Source organism: Hydractinia symbiolongicarpus, chromosome 4 (assembly GCF_029227915.1).
Source record: "Hydractinia symbiolongicarpus strain clone_291-10 chromosome 4, HSymV2.1, whole genome shotgun sequence".
NCBI lineage: Eukaryota > Metazoa > Cnidaria > Hydrozoa > Anthoathecata > Hydractiniidae > Hydractinia > Hydractinia symbiolongicarpus.
Genome location: NC_079878.1, coordinates 13,151,572 through 13,178,543, shown reverse-complemented (window position 1 = coordinate 13,178,543; position 26,972 = coordinate 13,151,572). Strand labels below are relative to the sequence as shown.

General features: G+C 33.0%; 4 protein-coding genes across 6 annotated transcripts in view; 1 reads left to right on the top strand and 3 right to left on the bottom strand.

Moving 5' to 3' along the window:
- The window catches only part of LOC130641392 (tyrosine-protein phosphatase non-receptor type 11-like), a 76,043-nt gene that overhangs the window by 18,386 nt on the left and 30,685 nt on the right, over window positions 1-26,972 (top strand). The gene's annotated exons all lie outside the window — the stretch shown is intronic.
- On the bottom strand, window positions 504-17,380 carry LOC130641388 (ubiquitin conjugation factor E4 B-like). Its single transcript, XM_057448169.1, has 26 exons — window positions 17,250-17,380; window positions 16,652-16,826; window positions 15,941-16,113; window positions 12,577-12,712; window positions 11,864-12,201; window positions 9,418-9,518; window positions 9,146-9,266; window positions 8,943-9,026; window positions 8,783-8,842; window positions 8,428-8,544; window positions 8,247-8,345; window positions 7,084-7,197; window positions 6,907-6,996; window positions 6,710-6,815; window positions 6,266-6,501; window positions 5,620-5,849; window positions 4,489-4,606; window positions 3,961-4,078; window positions 3,202-3,328; window positions 2,718-2,994; window positions 2,539-2,616; window positions 2,210-2,323; window positions 1,952-2,020; window positions 1,654-1,759; window positions 842-988; window positions 504-640 (listed from the first exon to the last, which is right to left on the bottom strand). The coding sequence occupies exons 1-26, from the start codon at window positions 17,271-17,273 to the stop codon at window positions 585-587; spliced, it is 3,414 nt and encodes a 1,137-aa protein (XP_057304152.1). The 5' UTR covers window positions 17,274-17,380; the 3' UTR covers window positions 504-584.
- Window positions 17,612-20,051, bottom strand: LOC130641393 (solute carrier family 35 member F5-like). Its single transcript, XM_057448178.1, has one exon. The coding sequence runs from the start codon at window positions 20,006-20,008 to the stop codon at window positions 18,557-18,559; it is 1,452 nt and encodes a 483-aa protein (XP_057304161.1). The 5' UTR covers window positions 20,009-20,051; the 3' UTR covers window positions 17,612-18,556.
- LOC130641397 (protein phosphatase 1 regulatory subunit 12B-like) lies at window positions 20,392-25,841 on the bottom strand. Its single transcript, XM_057448185.1, has 2 exons — window positions 25,782-25,841; window positions 20,392-22,591 (listed from the first exon to the last, which is right to left on the bottom strand). The coding sequence occupies exons 1-2, from the start codon at window positions 25,794-25,796 to the stop codon at window positions 21,962-21,964; spliced, it is 645 nt and encodes a 214-aa protein (XP_057304168.1). The 5' UTR covers window positions 25,797-25,841; the 3' UTR covers window positions 20,392-21,961.

Below are 26,972 nucleotides of genomic sequence, written 5' to 3'. Positions count from 1 at the left end.
TCACCAAAATAGTCAAATAATAATAAAGACAAAAGATATAGTTTAAATATATATACAACGTTTTTTTTTTGCTATGTAAGATAAACACGAAATCAAGCAGATCATTCCCAACTTTAACATCTACATACCGCTTCCACAGATTTAATACAAAACGTTCGCCTCCATAGCTTCAGTGTCTAAATCTACACTAATATCACTGAAGGGTACATTTACATTATACCATAAAACGCCTTGCTTTAATTATTTTGCAGCAAACACAAGAAGTTACTAACGCAGAATGTGTTAAAGTGAGATCTGACCTTACGATTAATAAAATCTACCGTGAAGGCCAGCTTACACTCTAAACTATTTATGAATTTAAGGCTGTATTTAAACGCGCAAATAAACCAGTAGAAAGATTATACTCCAAAACGAAGCTGATTGGGCGTTACCTGTTTGTCTGATGCAGAAAAACATTTGTATTTGACTTTTGGATTATACATATATAATAAGAACATTCGAAATTTTTAATTATTTTTCACATAACATATAATATAAGATTCCAAGTAATATACACACAAAAAAAATATTCCATGTAAAGAAATTTATTTTCTCTTCTTGGATGCTATCCAGTTGTGGATTCTTGTCTTAAGATCATCAACTAAAATAAAGATATTTGAATTTGTGAAATTTGAGACACCTGATATGTGATGTCGTTATTCAATATAAAAAGTGAAGGCTCATCCTAAGAGAGATATGCGATACATGATATAACATACGAGACAAAATATTTTAAGTTTATGGTAAATCACACTTCCTGTATCTGTTTTGGTATTCAAAACAAAAACACATCACTGCTTACCAGGCTTCAACATATCCTCAGTAAGCTTCTGTCGGCTGAAAGGGTCTGTGTTCGAATTTAAAAGATGACGATTAATAACAGATCGATCCATAATGGTACCACTGGGAAGTTCCACTGGATCCAGCATAACAGTATCCATCAGGGGGTCTAAAATATTAATAAAAACTTGAAGGAGTGTTAAAAGAGTTGTTAGTAATTCGTATTAAAGCAGCAACATTATATGACAGGTTAGAATATTAAAGTTGTAGTGGGGCATTAAATAAGTTTTTTACTGTTTCGATTCTATATACACTGTCACTGACAGAAATGCATCTTTATAATGCGTAAATTTTCTACACACAAGCTTCATAAGAATGGAATTTTAAAAGTTCTAATTTTGTGGAAAAATATTAGATCTCTTAAAAAATCTTCACTCGGTTATGGAATCAAAAAATATACTACCATTTCTCCTAAGTCTGATATACTTGTATGATTTTCTTGGAGTCCAAAAAAACCAACAAAGCGAAAACACAACATGGGCATTGCAATAACAATGCAAAACTTCAGACATGTTATGAAAGCATAATGACAGGTGTAATGCAATTACATTTTCAGATGTCAATGAAAAAAATTACAGCAAAAAAGTGATAAAAATGTTTTCTGAGTTTTCCCTAAGTTTCCCCTGTTTTCCTAGATTTCCTCATTTTTCCTCGAAAAATACAAATACGTTTTTTAGATTTTGCCATCCCTACATGAACACTGTTGTTGTGAGCTTATAAAGCCATGCAAATGATTTTTGAGCTGTATATATAAAAAGTAACAAACAAATAAACCTCTAAATTCATCTGGAGCATCATCTAAATCCATTGCATTTTTATTATTTTCAACAGTAATTTCTTCCACTCTTTGTGCAAAGCTTATCAATTTATTAACTTCCAACTAAAGAAAATAAAAGTCGCCTACTAAACTATCATGTTCAAGAAACGATAAACTTTCCACAGTAATATGAATACTGAACAGACAAACCGAAATAATATCTTCAATAATAAAGAAAAGAAGTTGAAAAAAAAATCATATTTTAAAATTTCGTTTTAGCAAAAAAAAAAAAAAACCAGCTTTTGGAATAGTTACCTCAGTTTTTAGGTTCGTTCTTTGGAGTAAACTTATACAATCATCAAATAATTCTTTACGATAAGATCTCTAAGTAAAAGATAAAACAGCTACAATAAAATAACCAGAGAAATAAACTGACCGTTACATCCCAAATAATCCAAACAATACTCCAATCAAAAACAGTTTTGAAATCTTACTATCATCAATAATATACTTTAGGTCTCTTATTAAACCACTGCACCTTTCAGGTGAAGATTAGAAAATTTCTTCAATTACCTCGTCCTCAGAAACTGCTGCAGCAAATTCATCAGAATCCAAATGGATGTATATGTCAGTGATTTTGTCAAGTAGCTTCTTAGGATCAAAACCATATTTCGTTGGATTGCGAACCTTTAAAAATAATATATAAAAATGAAATATAAGGACTTTAGGAGACGTGAAAATCAAATGCTAAAAAAGAATGTAAAAAAAAGGACAATGCAAAAATGTTGTTTAAAAACACACACACTTTACCAAGCAAACACTATTGCTTTATTTTGTCTTGTTGTCAAAAGATTAGTATAAACGAAGAGTGTAGAGACAACATATAGCAAAAAAACAATTACCTTTAAATTTTGATACTTAGCACCAGTAAATTGTTTCACATTGTAGTTCAACATAACAGATAACCTATGTGCAAGTTCCTAGAGTAAAATATGAAACATAAACAAGATCATATAAAAATCAACATAAACGTATATCCACTGTCTTGAATCTTGGATCTGCACATTGAATAAATTTTTACCTTTTGAAAAAATGGTTCTTTAATTTCTAATGTCAGGTAATGCAACATATCAACAGTTTCTGTAGCTAAGGTTAAATATGATTTACACTGTCGTTCATCTGTTGCAAGTTGTCGTTGGCGAGATGTTCGAATCTCTCGTGGTAACTGCTCCCACTCAACTTTATTGGACATGAGTTCTTGTGTGTCATGGATGTTTTTTAATGTGTCAATGGATTCATCCAGCAGAAACGTTGTATCGTTGATTAGCATGTTTATAAAGCGAGTGAAATTGTCAGTTCTAAAATGATATTTGAATGGCTATTAGGTTGCCCCCAACAGAAACCCCAAAAAGTTTTGTCAAATTAAAAAAAAACACAATAAAATTACTTGACTTATTTATTAAACTCTCATTCTTTTTAAATTCCTTTTTAAGGACACTTCAATAACCTACTTACCTAATACTGCAGCAGAATGTTAATTTTATGTTCAGAAAAGTTAAACTAACCTGCTTTCATTAATGATAGCTAGTTTATGCATGGGTCTCTTCCACAGACCCTTTAGTATTATTGAAATATGATAACGAATTCCAAACTTATCATAAAACTCATTCGAGCTGCCTGTTGTTTCCACGTCTAAACATAAAGCGTTAGTGGTTATTGGTTGTTAGTGTTATTTTCACGAAAGATAACAATATTTTTAAGTGAATGCTAGAGATTAATGAAACATGTTTTTCTAAATAATGCAAGGTCAGTGCAATGCTTGATTACAAAGCAATATCTGACCTAATCAAGAATTCAGTGAAGCCTGTATCATAAAATAATGATACAAGCTAATACACCCCAGAATTGATAGAATGACTGTGAGTTATTGAAAAACCTTTTTTAATAAATGAAATTGAATTATAACTATAAATAACTGAATTATAAAAGTAGAAGAAAAAAATTAGAAATTTAAGACATAGTATGAGTATTTATTCTTAAATTTTGGATTTGGATTATTTTTTTGTTTCTCCTATTTAAATCATTCTATCAACTCATAATTACATGGTACGAAGGCAATTTATCATTCTTAATTTTTGCTTGGTAAGTTATGAAAAATTTTTTTCCTTCTACCACTTATCAACACTGAATTGCAAATTGCACTCTGGATCATGTAATTATTACTAGAAAATCTTCACCATTGTAAAATAACAAGCTATAGCGTCTAACTAACGTATTTAGAATAAGATATTTCAAAAAAACAAGATAAAGGTAAGTCATGGTACCTGAATAAAATTTGATAAGAGCTTGCATAAGATAAAGTTCACCGATAGTATTTGATGCAAACTTTTCATACAGAGTTCTGGCACGAGGCTGAAGTGAAGGGTCCATTGCAAATAACAACTGAAATTAAAGAACCACAATTGCAATATAGAGGTATAATATACATTTATAAACAACAATAACATATTAGTGAGATATCCTATAGTTTCAATCTGGTGTTTAACATTTTTAATCTGGTTATACAAATTTTATACCACTGGCTTAAAACTAGAGGAGAAAAAGTCCAAAAAATGTGGTTAAGTATTTGAAGAAATCAAGGGTGAAAATTATTAAGCAAGGCTTGGAGACTATAAGGCACCAGAGAGTACATTACATGGTTGCTCAAATTTGGCAGCTTACATAAAAGTTGACTAAGGCACCAAACATCAACTTTGCATAGTGCAGACGGAATAGAAGCAGCATTTACAAGACTAAAACATATTTGTGTTTCATGTTTGTGTGTTTTATGAAAAATTTGTAAAAATGCTTACCTCAACAAGTTTAGCCACCAAATATGGATTGGCTATATAGTGGTGATTACATATCAGGATAATCATCAACGGAATAAAGCTTTCCAGCAAAACATCATCCATAATTTGTGGCATGTGTCTGAACAACAAAAAACAGGTTAAAGTTAATTAAAGTAGCGTTTACATAGACCGAAATGAGATTCACCAGGAAAAAAAATCCTAATCTCAATGGAAGTCTGGTTGTGTGTACATAGAGTTTTTCATAACAGGGTCATTAACACACCCCGTCCAACCCATGCTAGCATGGAAAACGGACGTTAAGCCGAGAATGTTGATGATGAGGGTTGTGCAAACTGCACTTGTAACATTATGCAATAGCCTCACTTCTGGTAATTCGTGTTTACGAAATCATTTCGTTTAATTTGGTGACCTTGTGTTTCATGTACGATGTAAACTTGAATACTAAATGCTTAAGTGAGGGTTTTTTCTTTCATTTAAAGTAAAACTCCACATAACAGCTGACTAACTTTCAGTGTTCAGAGAACCTAGAAATATGATCGACTTTGAGGGTTTTTTCTTTCATTTAAAGTAAAACTCCACATAACAGCTGACTAACTTTCAGTGTTCAGAGAACCTAGAAATATGATCGACTTTGACATTGGTGTGAAAAACTATGATTGGTTCATCATGTTAAAAATGTTTGGAATACATCTTTGTATAAATTTCACTCATACTAAATTTCCCCACGTTGTGACAAAAAACTTCTTTAGAACAAATACACTTTTTGGGCTTTTGCTTGTTTGTTTGTGCTATCTTCTGTAATCTTCTATACAAAGTTTTTTTTATAGAAAAAGCATGTATACATGCTATCAATAGCACATGTAAAATTCAAATTTTATGAGTGCTTCATACATGCCTGAAAGTACATCTAAATTGCCTGAGGGATTTATGATACACATGTACCAAAATTTTTCGGAGAAAGGATGTTTTTTTTTTACTAATGAAAATTCATTTTCCTGCTTTGTAAGCAAGAAATACAGTAATATTTAAAGGGACACATTTGTCATACTAAAATTAAGGAATACCATTGGTTATTTTCTTAGGCTATGTTTTAATAGACGGTGAACACAACAAAAAGTACAAAACACATACATATCAACAAAGAGCAAGAACTCAACAAAATCTTCTATGAAGTAATCAGGCAAGCCTCCAAACTCTAATGGTACATCCTTAGGTAAGGGGAACGTAGAAGCTTCTCTTTTTCCCTGTGTTATAAGATCAAGTAGCCAATCTGCAGCATTACTATAAAAGCGTAAACATCTTCTCATTAAACTTTCATCCACCAGCCCAGCTACAGCACATGCATCTTGTTCAACCAATGTCTAAATCAGAAGTAAGAAAATAAAACCGCAGCACATTTGCGCTTTAGTAATTTAATGTTACTTCCAAAACAAACAAACCAGTGATTTCATGTGACATAAGGTCTCAAAGGACATTAAGTCAAAACATTAATAGAAATTTCTTTGATGTATGATTAGAGTATTTACAGCTATTTTAAGAGACTTTCATGATTTTAAAATATTCTGCTATTCTGTAGTATATTCTAGGCTTTTTATGCCTTAGAAAGTTATTATTTTTAAAGAATCATCTACAGTACAAATTTAAAGCCTTGTTTTTCAATCAATGAGAGAAGAAAATCAATACTCGGTTTGTGTCTGCAAGTTCAAAATGTCAAGACTATATATTGCAGTAAACAATTTAAGAGAACTTCATGGACAGCTTGATGCAGCATAATTACCTTGATTTGTTCTTTCCATTTTTTCAGCAGTAATCGGTTTCTTGCTGCTAGTGAGGTATGTTTCCATTCTGGTTCATGTGATTCCAATTCGTTTATAAGCTTGTTGATATCTCTTATAGCACGCATTCTTTGAATGTATTTCCGCATGCATGGGATGATGGATATGTGATGAGCATAATATGTAAAGAAGAAGCACTCCGTGGGAAATTTTGGTTCAGTCCATCCTATGTTTTTCTCTGTGGAAAAAAAAGAAAATGACCATAGCAAAGTATTCCATTGTATAAACTCTTGAAAGTTAAAGTTACAATGAAAGTGAAAGTTACAATAAATCAATTAGACTTCTGCGCATATCGATGCCCGTCACAATGATGCAAGTCTTAATAAGCACATGGTATTAGAGGAAAGAGTTTCAATTTATCATAATATTTTCAATCATGGACACACCTATTTTTTTCTTCCATTCTTCCATTTCTTCTTTAGAAGCTTTTATTGTGGAAAAATTTGTCATATCTAGTTTGCACTGAGGATTCATTAAATACAGTTTATCAATCTAAATATAAAAGTTAGAAGTAAAAAACCTTTTAACCAAAAATAAAAAAAGACGTAAAACAATGACGTCATGTTTACACATAGATGCATACTTTTTCTAGTTTTACTTTAACAGAAAGCTGCTGCAGAATAGACAGTACATTCATCATGAAGCCATCTGTAGCAAGAAGCTTTTCATCAGCCTGAAATTATTCACAAATTAAAGGGATGGTTAGTAAGGTGCAGGGAAAATTTCCTTAAATATATAAAACCCTTAGAGTTGTAATTACCTGAATTTGTGCTTTTTTAGCATTTCTTGTTAGAACAGCAGATAAATAGTTTAAGCAGGACTCTCGAACATCTGGTGATACTAATATACTATGAACGACTTTAAACATTTCAGACTAAAATAAAAATGTAACAATAAAATACATTTACATTATAACACTTGCTGTTTGTCTGTGAGTCAATTCAAAAAAAAGGGGTTTTGTAATCAAAAATGTCATTATAATTCAGAGTGTGTCCCCTATCTCACTGCCGTCAGCGTTGATTATGTGCTGATTGGTTTTGTGTTGATTGGTCCCAAGAAATACTACCACTTTGCAAAAAACTTCTAACTAACACTGAAAAGGGGAAAGGAAGTTGCTTTTCCAAAACTATTTTGAACAAGATTACAGTGATATAGAACACCAATGCAAAGTATAGGTATGGAAATTTGGATGATGAAACACATTGCTGTTTAGGACTAAGCGACGTATAGCGTCCAGATATACTCAGGTTTTATATTAATTTGAATTTGTCTTGAATTATTGTCGAGCTGGCACAGCAAAAAATCTGTGGTTGTTTTGGTTAATCCTACTAAAGACAACAATTTAATAGCAATACCTCAACACAAACCATTTTTTAGGTTAGGCAGTGTTACACAACAATGTTGTAATAATGCTCTTATTATCGTTTGTATTAATGGTTATTACCTTACTGATTCTGATGATGATTTAATTGGTTTATGGATAACAAGGTTTTGTATGGAGCCACACTAACTGGTTTGGGAAGCCATTAAAATGGTAACATAAAAACTTAAACAAATAAAAACAGGTTGACATAACACACTTCTTATTTCAATTCACATAAACAATCTTTTCAATTCTTTTTGTGTACTTGTATACTTCGTCTACTTAAAATCCGAAATTTTGAAAGTATCAACATTGAAAATGGTTTTTTTCTTCCTTGATAACTTGGAAATAACAACTTAAGCTTTGATTTTTTATTTACAAATAAAAATTTATTTTTCAGATGAGTCACAGTCGGGTAATAAAATATATACTGACTGGTTTTGATGTTGCACTGTAAAATACAATGCCTTCATTTAAGAGCAGAAACCTTATTTGTCTATTATCAATAGTTACTTTGCTTTGCATTTTTGTCTATTCCGTTCATTTAAAGAGACACTTACACGGACATGTTGTAATGACACTCTTAATGTTGTTCGTATCAATTGAGCATGATCAGACCAAGGTTTTCCGTCAGGAAAATATTTTTTTGCAACTCTTGGCTAAAAATATAAACGAAAGATATAAATAGAACATAATTTGCTTTTTTAAAAAAATAAAGGATTCTTTTAAAACAGAACTTACATCTTCATCCGCAAAAACAGAAAGTTGAAGGAATGGGCCTAAATAGGACAACCTTTGTATTTCACGACCACCTGCTCTAGACACTGGTTCAGGTAACCAGTTGTTAAGTTTTGTTAACTGAAATTAAAAAAAACATTATACAAGTATTATTAATACCTATACCCTAGCATCATTTTGCACAATTATTATGGAGAAAAATTATTATGGGAAAGAATTATTATGGAGAACAATTATTATGTGTGGAACAATTATTATGGAGAACATTTATTATGGAGAACATATATTATGGAGAACAATTATTACAGAGAACATTATTTATACTGTTTTCTAGAATAGACAATTCAATTAGACATACCAGGCCACATATAGGCCGAGATGAGGTTGAACCTTTTATTTCACATAACTCGCTTAGAGCCTAAAAACAAAAGCATTTAAAACAGCAAACATATTTTAAAAACTTTCACACATATAGAAATTGGTTTTTTAGTTTAAGTTTAAGTAAATAAATGACTTACAGCTAAAGGTTTCTTGTAACTATCATTTGCTAATGTACAACTGTTTATTTTCTCAAAAAGTGAGAATAAGACAGGCAGAAAAATCTAAACAATAAAATAAAGTCACTGTTACTTTGTTTTTAAAAGTAGCACCACCCATTGAAATAAACAAAGAATGCATGACCGTTGTGGTATTGGTTAACATAAAAAAGCTCACAGCTTACTTCTTTAAGACAGCCATCTTTTGAATTTGTTAGCTGCACCAGATTTGTTAGAAATTCTCTTGGTAAAAAGTCATGCTCCTCCAATAGAAAATGAGTAAGTAGGCTACTGGCATTTTTCATTCTAAACAAAAGAAACAACATAAATAAATACCATAAAAAATACAACGGTAAATTTCTGACACCTAGTTTCAAACCATAACACAACAAAAATTACAATATAAACTTTTTTTAGTGGGCTTCATATTCCCTATACATCAGTTTTTTTCACAAACCTTTTTTTAGCAAGCTTTCCCTGCAATATTAACAATGAGTATTTGACACAGATATTTTGAATATTCTTTAACGTCTCCTTCCAACGTTCATCTGAAGTTCGCTAAAATGTTAAAAATATATAAGGTATTACAAATAATTTGTAACATAATCCTTCAGGAAATTAATGCAGCACAAAATTAACTATCACAATATTAACACAAAGGAAATTAATGTGAATGCTTATAATGCTTGATGTAATTTAGCTCAACTGACTTAATAAAGCATTGAGAATAACGCAAATCAGAAGTTACGTTTATCTTTATTTTGAAAATGATTCACAAACAACCAGTTTCTTTTGTCTTTTTTAATATGTTTACTAAATCAGTGAACTGGTGAGTGAACCGTATCAAGATTTTTGTATTAAAATTGAAAGATATAATTTCAACATCAACTACAGGTTTTAATTTAGCTAAGCAACTTTTATAACTTCATGGACATTTAAATTGCACTTTAAATAGAGGCATTTAACTAATGCAACTTTTCTAAATTAGTGTTAATTTTTGCCTTCTTAATTTCCTGGAATGTATTACAAACAATTCACACAGTTTTTGTGATAGTAAATTTCTCTGACTTGTCTTGAAGATCGATATTTTTTCTAAACAAAAACTTGTTAAATCTATATTTTTTAGCTTTATACCAAATGGGGTGTGACTGAAACTGTGGAAAAGGATTTAAAATTAATTAAGCCTATAGATACAACCTAAGATATAAGCCTATAGATATTATAGATATAATATATAGACATAATAGAACATCATGTATAGACAATTTACACCTTAAAAGTGGGGTACAAAAAGGACAGTCAAGCATCATCATCATCATCATCATCATCATCATCATCATCATCATCATCATTCTCGGCTTAACGTCCGTTTTTCATGCTAGCATGGGTTGGACAAGGTATATTAATGACCCTCTTCCAATCTGATGTTAAATCTAAACTCAACTTCCTTTGTATCAAGTCTGTCCTATAACCTCCTGTCAAGTCTTTCTCTGTCTGCCTCCGGGCTTTGCCCCAGGAACTATTAAGTCTCTACACTTTCTTACCCAATTATCTCCCTCCATTCTTTCCAAGTGCCCCAGCCAATTCGATCTTCTTATCTGGATAACATCTTTAATTCTACGGATACTTAGCCTGCTTCTTAGATCATCTGAACTCTTTCTGTCTGTCAGACTGGCGTTACACATCCACCTAACCATTGTCATATCATTCCTATCTAAACGGTCAAGATCTTCCTGCTTCACTGCCCATGTCTCACTACCGTACAACATAACACTTCTTACACAGGCCTCATACAACCTACCTTATAACCCAATTGACAAGACTCTGCTTGTAAACAAAGGAAGTAACTCTCTGAACTTTTTCCAAGCAGAACCTATCCTGCAAGTAACACTTTTTCCAACACCCCCTTCACTGCCCAACAATCACCTAAGTAACAGAAGTTCTCAACTCAACGAGCCACTGTTGTACATCATTAAAGCTAGAAATTCTTCATTCTCTATAATCTCACCCTTGCAACGCTTGCATACAAACTGAATGTCAGCTCTTAACCTTCCACCAATACTACTGCACTTCTTATGTACCCAATGCTTGCTAGTCTGACAAAAAATTGAGTTACTACCAACCCCTTTCCTGCAAACTCCACAAGGCCACTTTCCAACTACAATGTCACACTTGGCTGCAATGCTACTAATCTTGACTTTAGACTTTGCCGTGTTCACCCTTAGCCCTTTCTCTTCTAGTCCTTTCTTCCACTTCTCAAACTTTTCAACTAATTCTTCCATCGATTCTGCTATGAGAACCAAATCATCTGCATATACAATAACTTCCATGGACAACCTGTTCTGAACTCCATCGACAGCGCTTATAAGACTAGAACAAACAACAAAGGACTAAGTACAGAACCCTGATGTACACCAACATTTACACTAAATTCATCACTAAGTGAATCGTTAATCCTGACACGACTTCTAGCATTGCTGTAGATAGAATGTACCATCATAAGTAGCCACTTATCCACTAAGTAGCCAATCATCTCCTAGCCCACCAAAAAACTTTATGTGGCACTCTATCAAAAGCTTTCTCTAAATCTACAAAGGCAAAATAGAGATTCTTTCTCTTTCCTAAATACTTTTCCTGAAGCTGTCTGAGTAAAAATATTGCATCTGTAGCCCTGGAACAAAACCAAATTGCATCTTATCTATATCAATTCTTTCTCTAAGTAGCTTATCAAACACTCTTTCAATAACTTTCATTACTTGATCAACCAACTTCAAACCTCTATAGTTACCTCTTTCTAATGCATCACCCTTGCCCTTGAAACAATTCACTATTACATGCTGTTGGATTTTTCACATTACAAAATAAAGCAAAAACAAGAATACAATACAACAAACCGTTTTTACCTTTGGGTTCATTATCTCTTCGGATGAGACACGTGAAAAAGATGCAAGCAAATATTTAAACACAGCCGTTCTTGACTCCCATGAAGAACAATCAATTTTCAACTTAGGTACGCATGGCACATTTGATAGCTCGTGAACTTTATCAGTTATATCTGTTTCTGACAAGGCTTTGGTGGGATTCATAGAATCAGGCAAGGTACTTCCAGTCGGTAAAGATTGTGGGATGATAATATCAGTATCAATGGGTGAGTTTGTCGTAGACAACTGATGAGAGGTGTGAATAATTTGCATAGTGAGAATTTGTTGAATTATATCCTTTAAACTTAGATCAGTACGAACTAAAAAAGAAATTTATTAATAACACGTTTATAAAGAAGTGGGAAACATAATGTTTAAGGTTTTAAAATAAGAAATTTAATTCATAATTAAATTACTAACACAAAAACTAGAGGGCAAGCATTTTTATTTCAAGCAATAGATATCCATTCTTTACATCGGTAAAGTCATTATTGCTACTATAACTTCACATAAGAATTCCTTAAAAAAAGTGTGAAGAAATTCTACATGAAAACTATTTAAAACTAGGGATAGAAGATTCTTAACATTTAAAACTTCATAAAAGAGAACCTGCATTTAAAAAAAAAAAACTGACAATTTTTTAATTTACAAGCAACTGTAAAAAAGATATAATTAACTCATATCAAAAATCTTACTACTATCCCGCTCATAGATTTGTTCTGCAATATCTTGGTGATAGGTAAAATCATCATTGCCGGTTTCACGTAAGTTTACAAGAAAAATGCGACCTATGGATGCTAAAATTGCAGACAAAGGAACTGGTATTGCACTCTAGAAATAAACAAGGATACACAATTATCTAACAGTGACAAGGTATACCATTCTCAAACAGTAAACACTATAGCTGTAGGGTTGCTGAGGTTCATTGAAAATAATACACATTAAATAATTCAAAAAGAAAAAAACAGGATTACAACAAGGATTGATTACTTTAACTTAGTTACTGAGCTACACACATACATTTAAAAGTACAATAATTAATAATTCCTAGCTATATATTGATACCATGTAAAACAAAAAATCTTACAAAACTTCATAAATAAAAGCTGTGCAATTAACAATGATGTGCAAGTGCTATCAGAATAAGACAATGTTTTCAAATCATTAAACCATTTAGTTTCAAAGCTTAAAAAGTTAAGTCCAAGAAATACGTTTTTATCCAACTTTGAGTAACATAGAAAGGGATTTTTTTATTTGATATAACTTAAATTGTTCTTCTTATTTTCAAACGACTGGACTTAATTATGAAAAGAACCCTTCCAGTTAGTTTAGCAAGCAAATGTATGCATAACATTGCATTTAATAATAATAAATTAATAATACAAGCACAGGTGTGCATGGAGGCTATGGATTTGGGAGCAGAAATAAGGAAGGGGAGAGATTGCTTGAGTTTGGAATGGCAACGGACATGGTGGTTTGCAACACATCATTCAGTAAGAGACAGAGTAGGCTGATAACATATGAGTCAGGTGGTTGTAAGACACAGATAGATTACTTTTTGGTTAGAAAGTCAGACAAGAAAGTGCTGAAGGACGTGAAAGTTATATCGGGGGAAGAGTGTGTTTCCCAGCATAGGTTGCTGGTTTGTGATATTATCTTGAAGAGTGTCAAAGAAGCCAAGGGAAAGTACAGGCCCCGTCGAAAAGTCTGGAAGCTGAAGGAAGAGATTGTAGCAAGACAATTTAGTGCAAAAGTTCAGCAGTTAGCCTACAATAGTCAATGTGATAGTGACAATGTTGAAAGTACTTGGACTACTTTGAAGAATTGTCTTCTAGAAGCTTCTGATGATACCTGTGGGTGGACGAAAGGACCAGCTAGACATAGACAGACCTGGTGGTGGAATAATGAGGTTGACCAGTGTATAAAGGAAAAGAGGAAACTTTGGAAAGAGTGGAAGTCAGGTGGTAGTAAAAATATTTACTTAGAAGCTAAGCGTCGCGCTCGTACAGCAGTGTATAAGGCAAAATCGGAAGCAGAGAGAAACAGATTTGCAGATGTGTTAAGACGGGAAGACCAGCGCAATGAGGTATTCAAGATAGCAAAGCAAATGAAGAAGACTAATCAAGATGTTGTAGGTGAGAAGTGTATACGTAATGATGAAGGTGTTTTGGCTAGCACAGAGGAGGAGAAAAGGGTAGCTTGGAAGAATCATTATCAGAGGTTGCTTAACACTGAGTTTGATTGGGACGAGGATAATTTGTCTGATGATGATGTCGTAGAAGGGCCAGCTATGCAGATCAAGACAGAATGGGTAGTGGAGGCTATTAGGAAATTGAAGATTGGCAAGGCTGCAGGAGTATCAGGTATTGTTGCAGAGATGGTAAAAGCATCTGGATATATTGGAGTTGAGCTTATTACAAGTCTTGCTAACCAGATTATAAAGGATGGTGTTATTCCGAGTGAGTGGCAGTCGAGTGTAATAGTGAATTGTTTCAAGGGCAAGGGTGATGCATTAGAAAGGGGTAACTATAGAGGTTTGAAGTTGGTTGATCAAGTAATGAAAGTTATTGAAAGAGTGATTGATAAGTTACTTAGAGAAAGAATTGATATAGATAAGATGCAATTTGGTTTTGTTCCAGGGCGTGGCACTACAGATGCAATATTTTTACTCAGACAGCTTCAGGAAAAGTATTTAGGAAAGAGAAAGAATCTCTATTTTGCCTTTGTAGATTTAGAGAAAGCTTTTGATTGAGTGCCACGTAAAGTTATTTGGTGGGCTATGAGAAAATTACGTGTGGATGAGTGGCTAGTTATGATGGTTCAGTCTATGTACAGCAATGCTAGAAGTCGTGTCAGGATTAACGATTCACTTAGTGATGAATTTAGTGTAAATGTTGGTGTACATCAGGGTTCTGTACTTAGTCCTTTGTTGTTTATTCTAGTCTTAGAAGCGCTGTCGATGGAGTTCAGAACAGGTTGTCCATGGGAGTTATTGTATGCAGATGATTTGGTTCTCATAGCAGAGTCGATGGAAGAATTAGTTGAAAAGTTTGAGAAGTGGAAGAAAGGACTAGAAGAGAAAGGGCTGAAGGTAAACACAGCAAAGTCTAAAGTCATGATAAGTAGCATTGCAGCCAAGTGTGACCTTGTAGTTGGAAAGTGGCCTTGTGGAGTTTGCAGGAAAGGGGTTGGTAGCAACTCAATTTTTTGTCAGACTTGCAAGCATTGGGTACATAAGAAGTGCAGTAGTATTAGTGAAAGGTTAAGAGCTGGCATACAGTTTGTATGCAAGCGTTGCAAAGGTGAGATTATAGAGAATGAAGTATTTCCAGCTTTAATGATGTACAACAGTGGCTCGTTAGAGATAGTTAAGAACTTCTGTTACTTAGGTGATATGTTGGGCAGTGAAGGGGGTGTTGGAAGAAGTGTTACTTGCAGGATAGGTTCTGCTTGGAAAAAGTTTAGAGAGTTACTTCCTTTATTGACTAGCAGAGTCCTGTCAATTGAGGTAAAAGGTAGGTTGTATGAGGCCTGTGTAAGAAGTGTTATGTTGTACGGTAGTGAGGCATGGGCAGTGAAGCAGGAAGATCTTGACCGTTTAGAAAGGAATGATATGAGAATGGTTAGGTGGATGTGTAATGCCAGTCTGAGAGACAGAAAGAGTTCAGATGAGCTAAGAAGCAGGCTAAGTCTCCGTAGAATTAAAGATGTTATCCAGATAAGAAGATTGAATTGGCTGGGGCACTTGGAAAGAATGGAGGAGGATAATTGGGTAAGAAAGTGTAGAGACTTGATAGTTCCTGGGGCAAAGCCCAGAGGCAGACCGAGAAAGACTTGGCAGGAGGTTATAAGGACAGACTTGATAGAGAGGAAGTTGAGTTTAGATCTAACACAGTCTAGATCAGATTGGAAGAGGGTCATTAATATACCCCGTCCAACCCATGCTAGCATGGAAAACGGACGTTAAGCCGAGAATGATGATGATGATGATGAAACAAAAAAGTCATTTTTTTTTTTGCTTTTTAAAACCGTTGAAAAATACGAATTGTTTTTTTATACCTTTTCTTCTGTGCGAAGCAGCTTGCCGTCCCTTGGTGGTGTATTGGTAAGAAAGGGACGTTTATTATTCAAGTTATTTTTATCAGCCACAATTTTGCTAATGTTATCTTCTATTTCCATAGGTTGAGAGCTATACCCACTATCTAGTGAACTAGGCATGGCGGGAGAAGATCCTAAAAAAACACATAGCACATCAAAATAATTGTCTATAATATGGATAACAAGATAAAAATATTTAGAAGCAAAATTAGCCTCTACGTCATGCATGCTAATGATCGACATAATGTTTTTTTAACTCTTACAGGTCATTCATGCATTATAGAAATGAACTTAACCTTAACCTGGGTTTTTTTAACATTCTTATGCAACTTTTAATATCATAAAAAACTAACAAAAAAAATGTTTTCTAGACACAAGCTTAAAATTAATGATCTCAAAATTAATATTATGTTAAAACTCCTACGATAAAATGGTTTTATCATCATCCTTACTAGACTAAAATATTTTTCCATATTTAAATAAATTTAAAATTGTTTTACTAGTCTACAATTCAATATTCATGGACATGTTATTTTATGTACACTATTGGATCTTCATGTGCACGTTAGGTGCATGTTTAATACTTGCACATTGTGTGCATGCTTGTCACCATGCATATAATTTACAAAGGGCTAAACTAATTAAATTCTTTCAGAAATAAAATCATCCTACCATATAAAGCATTATTAGAAGCAGGACTAACAGTATCCATGTATTGAGTAGTAGGTGATGCAAAATCTAAAGCTAACCCTCCTCCTCCATTCTGTGAATTAATTATTCTTTGTGGAGTTGTATTTGTTGGTGTTAAATTGTTACCACCAAGCCGTGCTAACCTTCTTGAACGTATCTATTTAAAAATTTACATTTGAGATAAAATGACAATTATACTATTAAAACTTTTGAAATATATCACATCTAGCCCTCGTAAATGCCTTGACTCAGAGTCTGGCAATTGTGGGAATTAAGTATGACAAATGAGCTGGAAAGTATTGAAAGTTCTAAGTTTAAAAAAAATTGCTTGCCCAAAAACAACTTGTAGGCGTGTCTTTTGCAGACCAGAATATAGGAAAAACAACTTCATGCACTTCAAAGTCACTCTTACAATAGTTTTCTCGAATAGAAAAATGATATTGCATGTCAATTTTACATGATTGCAAAATTTTTATTTTAGGAATTTTGCTTGCAAGGAAGTTGACACTGTGGAATACAACTTAACAAGCAACGGGACAGGGTAAAATAACTAGATCCAACTTAGCAAAGACATTCTTACCTGATCAGGTGTGAGTTCACTCATGTTTGTTAGCTGAATTGTCTGTATGTCAATGATGCATATTATTTGTGCTGTCCTCTCACTATTGTATTTTTTAAATGCTTTGTTTTTATTTATTTTAGAAAATAGAAAGAGTTTAATAAGGATATACAAAAAACAAAAATTAAACATACTATTATTGCTGCTAATTGCCTTTTGTATCATTGCAGAAAATGAAAAATGACAACAAAATGCTCTCACGTATGTGCGAATGTAGACTAGATGCCATTAAAGTGTTCTTAGTTGTAGCTTCCAATGTTTGGAAGTTGGTGCTATCCCCCAATCCCTGGGGGAAAAAATCTCGTTAAGAGCACACACATCAATAAACCAAACAATGAGTTTATATTTATATCACAATAAATCCACTTTTGAAAAAAATAATTCAGCAAAATTTATAACAATATTTACAATATTAATTTATTCTACAAACTAAATAAATTACGGAAATTGACAACAGTTTTGTCAATGAAATTTCAAAAGTTTACTATTTACTTTTACATTTCCTTGTTGTGTTTCAAATGCAAGCCATCGTCGCACAACAAACTAACTCATAACAATTCTTGTCATTCCGGCAAGCTAGATTTTTACAGAAAAGATTTTAAGAAAATAAGGAAAAGACAATGACACTTTTATTTATTGCTGGTTGCATTAATAACATAAAATATTTGATGGGAGGGGCTTACTTTTAATAACATCTCAACCCCTCACAATTAAAAATAATTTTTTGGTTCTTTGTTCTTAGGTTGACCAAAAAAATTTTTTTTTTCAATGACCCGCCCAAATTTCTTTTTGAGCAAGATCAAAGGCAAGAAAAAAATACTTCAGGTTTACCTGACTATAAACATTGATGTAGCTTCTAAATAAACTTGCTGGGCACTTAATGAAGCATTTAGGATGATTGATAATAAATTTACTATAATAAAATGAACAAGATGTAACAGCCTAAATCATCAATATTATAATATCACAAACTTCCAATGATATACTTTCAATCAGTATGTTACTTCAAGCAATAAACTTTGTCATAAGAGCAAATTTCCATGAAAAAAAATACTCTTTACATGATCTTCAAAAAAGCTAAAAATAAATTCAAAAGAATTGATGTTATTTCAGTACTAGTTTACAAGAAACCTTTAAAAAAAGAATACAAAAAATTACATCAAATCAAATGGTGCAAAAATTCTTTGATAAAAATTAAAAATTCTTAAAGCTCTGTATCTAAAAAAGACAAGAGTATAAAATTTTTACAAAAGAAATCAATCCAATGCTTAATTCACTGGATGCTGTTCAGTTATTTTTCTTTCAGAACTGGAATCTTGCAGAAGAGATTTGCTTTCTTCACCTGCGTTGCTGCGTTTCGTATAACAAAACAGTTTTGAAAAAAGGTCTTTTACTGGATCCCATTCTCCAAAATGAGTCAACACACTAACTGCAACAAATGCCACAAACACAGGAATAACACCAACGATAAACAACCAAGAAAATTTCATTTTGTTGATTGTCATGTCCCATGCCATTGTCAATGGTATCACAAGACCAAGAGACAGTGTTGCCATTAAGGAGCTTGTCAAAAAGCATCCCCAAAGCCACAATAGTTCAGACAACACTGTGCCCACTACAGCATTTAAAACTAGGTACCCCCATGTTTTCCTAGTATGTGGTAATTCAAATACCTCTTGCTCTGCATAATGAAGAATAAAAAATCCTGGCCAAAACAAAAGGGCACCAAAAAGCCCAACAAATCCAAAAAACAATGGAATATCAAGTTTGTCTTCATCACCCACTTTTCGTCTCAGCATGACTAAATAGCAAGCATATAAAAAAGCCCCAAGCAGTGCATAGATCTCCCCCAAATTTAACTTTGTTTCACTTCGACTTGGGTCTGCCCAACAAACTAAAACAATACCAGAAAAACTCAACAAGACAGCAAGCAGTTTAGAAACTGAAAATTTATCTGTAGTTGAACATGGAAATACTGCAGCTAGAAGCAAGGTAAAAATGCCAGATGTAGATGAGAGAATGTTTGTTACAGCAGCAGAAGTGTGTGCCAGTGCTTCTTGATACATTAACGTTGCAAAGGTCCATAACACAACAAACATGATGGATAACTTCATGGTGTCCAGAAGACTTAGTTTTTTAGTAACCACTGTTAGAAGCAATCGGAGTTCATCAATAGAGTTCTGTGACATGCGAGCTAACACTTGTGCTTCAAGATGCTTATCCGCAAGTGATCTAACCTCTCGTACATGATTGAAACTTACTTTGCGATCTTGCACATCTTCTGATTCTGTAAGGCTTATATCATCATCTGTCATGTTCTCATACCTTGGAGGTGTAAAGTTTCCAGGGCTTGAACATCTTGAAGCGTTTTCAGATGCTGATAGCATGCTGCCAGCAATTCTCTCGTTTTCACGTCGTGATACACGTTCCACTTCTTGCAAAATACGCTTTGACGTTTTGGAATTTGTAAAAGAATGTCTACATTGGTAATGCCATCTTTTCATAAACAAAAAACCAAACAAATATACTGCAAACATTGAAGTCTTAAAGTATGTAGTAAAAAATGGCTTGTTAAATTCACATTCATGAAATATTTCTTCACTGACTTCAGCAGATCCTACCCAGATAATATCCACTAAAAGCAAAACAAATATACCAAAAATAAATCGTTTTCTCCTTCTCCTGGAAGCTTCTGAATTTTGTGCTTGTTCAGTTGGCATTTTTAGGCTGTCTAGAGAATAGGTTTGGATTTACAATAAAGTAATAGAAACACAATACAGTCATGGACATACTTACTTTAAACACAATCAAGACAGAAGAGGAAAATTTTAAAGATAGCCCTTAATTTGCTAGCACATGTAAGTCACTATAACAAATATTTGGCTCACAGCCAGCATACTGCAATGACAAACAAAATATTGTTCACTATAAGATTTTCTAGGTACCTTCTCTTTGGTCAATACCATAAAAAATAAAATTGGGAGAATTATTTGATATATTTTATTGATTGATAACAGTACAAGTAGCGAATTTGCCAGGAAAAATGACAAAAAACATATTTTTTTTCATTTTTCATAATGTCACTATATATCATACTTTTAATAGGTTGTAAAAACAAAACATTCTTTTGTTTAAAAAGACTATGAAAGCATTTTTTTTAGGGTCCAGGTCTCATATTTTGCTGAAAACTTAAGCAATTAACTTAGCAGCCATTTAACTTCAAATCAATTTCAATGACACTTTTCCCTCAATAAGCAACTTTCCCTGCTACAGTGTGGCGGAATGCTGATTAAAATAGATACATCACTTCAGGAAAAGCTTTTTGTGTGTTTAATTTAATTTTGTCACAATAAATCAACAAACAACAAACCAAACTTGATCCAAAGAGCCAGGGTCGGTTATATGATGCCTATACTATGGGGGTAAAAAAAATTGAGTTCTAATCAATCAGCTAAGTAATTCAAAGATCAAAGAGCCTTGACCTAAGGCATAACTCCAAAAGTAAGGCATGGAAAAGGCATTTTTTTGTTTAAAACCAAAAATGCTGTTTTTTCTTTAACAATTTAAACTCTTGTATATACAACAGACTGGATAAAAAAACTTTAGCCATATTTCCTACAGCAGTGACAGCACATTTTTATATACAATGTGTCAGTGGTGGTTGCATTATAGTATAATTGATGTAATTTAGAGCATATCAAAACTACGATGAGACACAGAGATTTTAGTTCTCCTTTAATTGATTTTATTGTGTCATCAAATTCTGACTTCTTTTATGAGAAAGTTGAATTATTTGTTGTGTCACATGTATATTCCTCATGATGTTTTTGAAGCCTTTTTTGAAATATAAACCTTTTTTTTTAATTTTACAATTCTACCAAAAATTCTTTACAATTTGGATATTGGGTGTTTTAAAAAGAGGAGGGGGTGGATTTTCAACAAAATTCTGATATGGGGTTGTTAAATTGAAATGGGTGGTACAACTTCCTCAGTCATTTTTTACCCCTACAATTATTTTACCAAAAGTAAGTAAAAATAAGTCTTTAGTTGGCATTCTTTTAATTATTACAAGTGGATACAAAAATACCTGTTTTTTCTACCTACAAAAAATATTGCTGCATATATATATATATACACTTTATAACAAAAATTCTAAAGTGCATCATGAAAGTAACACAGAAAGATCTTCACCAAAAACAAAATAAAATAAAAAATAAAAGACTGCAGCTAAAATGCTGCTATTTTTTATTTTCCTTAAAATTGTTACTTCACCATAATTCACTTTGTTTGTTCTTAAAAAAATTCTTAGCATATACATTATTCTTCTAAAAACCTTTACCCTACATTTATAAACTGCTGTTATTAAATATGAGTATATATAAATAAATTTATTTATGTAATATAGATCTTAGATGAAGTAAAAAGATCATTTATCATCAAAAATATAAATGTACATCCATGTGATTATGCACAGCATGCCTCCCTTATTCAAACATGTACCATTTTAAAAGATGGTTAAACAAAAAATAAGTTTGTTAACAGAATTTAAAAAAACAGTAAGAAGACCAAGAAAACCAGGAAAGCCACACACCATAAAAAAGGTGAAAACATAAACTTTTTACAAAGATACAAAAAAGCATTGTAAAACAAAACAAAAAAGTTGTTAAGACATCCTATTCTTCTTTAAAAGAAACATTGGCTTTCTTCACTTTTGGCACATCATCTTTATCAAATTCATATTTCCTTTTTTTCAATATTGGAGGTGATGGAACATGGTGTTTATATATATCCAGTAACTTCAACGTAGAATTCTCCTTCGGAGTTTCTTTTTTAGGTTTCTTTTTTTTCTCCACAATCACGTTTTGTTTTAAAATTTGTAGGATTTCGTTATCTTGAAGACTTTTAGCTACCTCAACTGATGAACTACCATTTTTGTTTTTGAGATGAATGTCTGCTTTGTACTCGTAGAGAAGTTTTGCATTTTCTTTACAGTGATATATAATGGCCATATGAAGCGGTGTGTTCCCTAAGTTATCTTGAATGTTTACATTGGCACCATGTTCCAATAATAATTTGGTTATTTTACAAAACTGACATCTATGCATGCTGGCTTCATGCAGACATGACCATCCATCAATTAACAAATTCACATCATTTCCCCCACTTTTAAGCAGACTTTCCACAAGATCAGGATCACCAAGCTTGCAAGCTTTATACAAAGTCATTTCCTCTTGATCATTCTTCACAACCGATGTGCAACAAACTAGTTCTCTGGTTGAATTGTCTGCAGTCATTTTATTATACTGAAAATAAAATCTACAACTCACAGTATTGCTAGCAACAGTTTGGGTTCAAAAATAATTTCCTAACATGGAAATAATTCCCTGATATAGGAATAAGTTCTGCTTCTGTAATTTGGTATGAATGATTAAGAAGTCCAGTATTATAACCAGGTATTGTGTAAAAGGTAGTATACTAATTATAAATGTCCTAATTAAAAACATAAAAGGAAAAGTACTTGTGGGCTGTACATCCTAAACTAATATAAAACTTAACACAGCTGTACAATACCTTTACTAATTCACTAAGTTTGTCTAAAAATCTATCACCTAAAAAATATTAGGCCACTATCACTAACTAAAAATAAAGAAAAAATGGAAAAAATGCACTACAAATCTTACTATACATATAAAAAGAGGTCTAGGATGAGTATATGTACTCCTCAAAGCTTCCCCTTCCTTTCTATCTTGAACTCTATTATAAGTCTCCCTTACAGTCCTGGTACTGTGGAATTGTATTCCTGAAAAAATGTTTTTAAAACTTATCTAATGACAACTTCTACCATATAAAAATTTACAAATAAAGTACTTCTCAAAATGGCACCATGTGTGTAATACTCGACAGCAGTTTATCTTACTTTTAATGTAATGTATAATTTGAAACACTGATCAAAATAATGTATAGGACCTGCCAAAACACAAAAATTCTTTTCTAGAAATTTGTATAGCTGTTCCCTTTATCATATAGATCTTGAAATGCCGATCAAGAAAATAAGATCATGTACTTTTGACAAACGGTTACGGAAATAGCGTGGTGTAAAGGTGTTTTGATGACGTCATAAATTTGTCTGTTCTAAAACGAATTCCGAAACCTATGTTTAGGAAACTCACCCAAATTGGTACCAGGTGGTTCCCAGTAACCCATGCAGTGAAAAATGACTAACGTCACCACCTCTTTCAAAGTTATTTGGCCACAAATTTTAAATGCACTGTAATAGCTTTATCAATTTAAAATAAGATATTGACGTTAAAGTAGTTATATAGACTTTGCGCCATAACGTGAAAAAAATTAAAATTTGAGACACAACTTTTCCAGCAACATCAAAGGAAAATGAACACATCCACTTTGCCTGTCACAGACAGATGCAAACACGTTTTGTATAATCATACTTACCTCCCACTCCCATGAAGTTAATCTTAAAATGTTCATGACATATTTAGAATTAAACAAAAAAGTATATATAATATAAATTTACCCTTTTCCCCACTTCAGTCACTTCTCCTGTGCCATATTAAATTGGTTTTAAAACTTATTTTGATTTAATTCAATTTTGTCATTTCATTGCTCATGAGTGCCTTAGTTTTATATATAAAAGGGTCGAGTGATAAAGGTTTCAAAGTTGCTATGCCCCTCATTTATGTTGACAGCAACTATATTTCAAATAGAACAACAAACCAAATGTCCATACTCAAAATTCTGCTGACTTATATATATATATATATAATTTTCAGAAGTGGGGGTGATCTCCATCGCCGAAAGTGAAAACTTAGACCGAGCGGGATTTGAACCAGCGACCATTACAGTACAGTCTGAATGTAATCTACCGCGTACACACTAATATCACACCTTTGCGTGGAGGACGGCAGTCGTTTGTCTTTTGTTATAATTAAATCCCTTAAGGGTTTTGCGAGTTTATATCTGCGTGTGAAAAAACAATGCGCTCGCGAAGAAATATTGGAGCAATTATATTTCTTCTAATAGCGAGATGCATTGTGTAAATGTATTGATAAGCTATTCCCTTAAGTATTAGCGTGAAGTAATTAAATAATAAAAAACTTTCACAAAGTTTTATAATACATTGCGCGAGAATGTATTGTTGATTTAATTACTTAAAAAGATTCCAGCGCGTTTAATCTAAGAAACATACGAGAAGCATTGTTCACAACTATTAAATGCCACTATTCGTTTTTAAACTTTTAAAATGCGATTTAAAAAGCATTTCTATCGCCGCTCTGATTTAAGGTGACAATTGAATTTGCATGCTTGTAGCTTGTTTAACTTTTTTTGCTTCATCTTAGTATATATATACTCTGTAACAACTGCAAATCAGCCTAAAACAGATATTTTTCATAAATACTAATGTTATATGAGTGTGTTGATATAAGTTTGTTTGGCGCCGTAGATTAGTGGTTATAGCTCTCGTACTCTGTGCGGGAGACCGGGGTTCGATTCCTCTTGACGGTGATTCAACATGGGCGAGTGAATGTTACCATAGCCCCGGGTTAACCCAAGCCATGTGAGGGAAATTGGGAAGACGGCACACTGTGTGGGCCGTTGGATGTTGCCGGGAGTTGTCTAGTAGAGCGCGGGCCCTAATTGGGTCTGCGTCGCTCAAAATGAGCATTAAATACTCTAGGACTCTCCATCTAAGCCATGGCCCCTCCTGGAAATAATAGACAGGGTATATCCCTCGATATTTGTGAGGCTAGCCATGTAAAATATGCACATCTATCTATCTATCTAAAGTGGTGGGTAACCTTTAAATATTGTCAAATTTTTAATATTCTTAAATAGAATGCACAAAGCATAATACATGCTTCTTTGCAAAATCATATGAAAGTGGATTCATTTATGAAGGTACTATATTTATCGGTTCAATCTAAATAGGTTGAACTAGGTTTTAAAAATTGATTTACCAGGTACCTAATTAATCTTCCATCTTTTAATTTCTAATTTAGAGAATCACCATATTAACAGTACACGCTTAGTTAGCAGTGTCAGTAAAGTAATACAGTAGTAAATGAAAACTGCTAACTAAGATATTTTTTTCCAATACGAAACTGCTGTGTTATAATATAGCTATTATAGCTGGCATATATATGTAGTGCATATATTTTCACAGGTAGCCTAAATGTTTAGCAAACCTGATTAAAGTGTACTGCTATAAAAACAGACTTTTCTTTCAAAAATACTTGATCAAATATTTATCTCACGCGCGAAAATTAACCACTGCAAACGAATGCCCCAGCAGTGTCTCTCTAAAGAAGGATGAGTAGCTAGCCCCCAGAGCTAGCTAGCTAAACTAGCTAAGCTATAGCTAACTGTGCATTTACCTTTATTTAGTCAGTTAGCCTATGAAATTAACTATAATTTTACCAGTGATTATTTATCTAGCTTCGGGAAAAACGAGAAAAATTCCAGTTGCAAAAATACCTTGATCACAACCATACCAAACCACTAAAAAGCTGCCGCCATATTACTTTGTTTTTTTGTTGTTGTTTTTCTCTCGCTCGGCACCCGCAGTTAACCCCAAGGCCCGCTTACGCAAGCCATTTAGTTTCCGCTTGCATTGAACCTTCCCTCACGGTTTCATAAATGATATTTTAACTTAGGACCACTGTCGCTCGAGATTTTCTGAAGAGGAGGGTTATTGGCGACGCACCAGGGAAGAATTTCAGGATTCTAAGGAGACTAAGAACACATTCTTTGCACAAGAGTTTCTCTCATGTCATATTATTAACCATAAATAAAAAGAATTGAGAGATGAGGTGGAGGGAAAAGTGATCACGCCTCTCCCCAAGCGGCTGCGGCCTCGACTAATACCTTTGCAACTCTTTTATAGTTGTCCAATCCAAAACGTTAAGTTTGTGTTTAGAAAATACTAAACTTCAAAACCAGCAACCGAATTGATTGCCCTGCTGTATTAAAAAGGACACCTGTAATTAACGGACAAAGGACTGGCACTGGCAAAAACAACGGTATTGAAACAACTCTGTCAAGAGTTGGTTCCTATAAACCACTTTCTTAAAAACTTTAAAAAGTTTTTATTTTATACGAAACTTAGGTATACAGTACACCCATTTTTCGACGTCGTCTCTCATATCAAGAATTCAAAAAACCCGGGAACGAGGATGGTATACAGTAGTCCACCTGGTGCACAAAAATCTGTCCGTTAATTAGAGGTGTTCGCTTATTGGAAAGTTGATATTTTCAAGCTTATTTTTGATATACACAGTGTGTTTGATGTTTTTCTCGGGTTGTGGGATTGTTCCAGATAAAAAGTGAAAAATGAATAAATTGTGCTATTCCTAGATGTTTAAACTTGCAATGGCTATGAAAATCCGAGTAAAGACATTTTTCTCGTTTGTTATTTCTCTACAGGAAACAATTTAAAAGAGCAGTTGCATTTTTTTAGTTGCCTGCTAAAAAAAGAAAAAAGTGTCCGTTTGTTAATGGGAGTTAATTCCTAGTCTGTTTTTAAGAAAGTTTACTCTAAAAGATTTTGACCACCATTCATGCAGTGTAAAAGTGCCTATTAAGAATACTGTACCCTTGGATATTTTTTTTAAAAGGGACATGGGAAGCTACTTAAATTTACACATTAAAAACAGCTTTAGACTGCAA

Bases quoted from the DNA above. Each gene is read 5' to 3' on its own strand.
- LOC130641388 (XM_057448169.1), bottom strand. From the start codon at position 17,273: ATGAGTGAACTCACACCTGATCAG. The intron at 6,816-6,906 runs GTATGCATCTAT...TTTTATATTTAG, and splicing joins TTAAAGTAAAACTAGAAAAA to ATTGATAAACTGTATTTAAT. The intron at 4,079-4,488 runs GTAAGCATTTTT...CTTTAATTTCAG, and splicing joins TGGTGGCTAAACTTGTTGAG to TTGTTATTTGCAATGGACCC.
- LOC130641393 (XM_057448178.1), bottom strand. From the start codon at position 20,008: ATGCCAACTGAACAAGCACAAAATTCAGAAGCTTCCAGGAGAAGGAGA.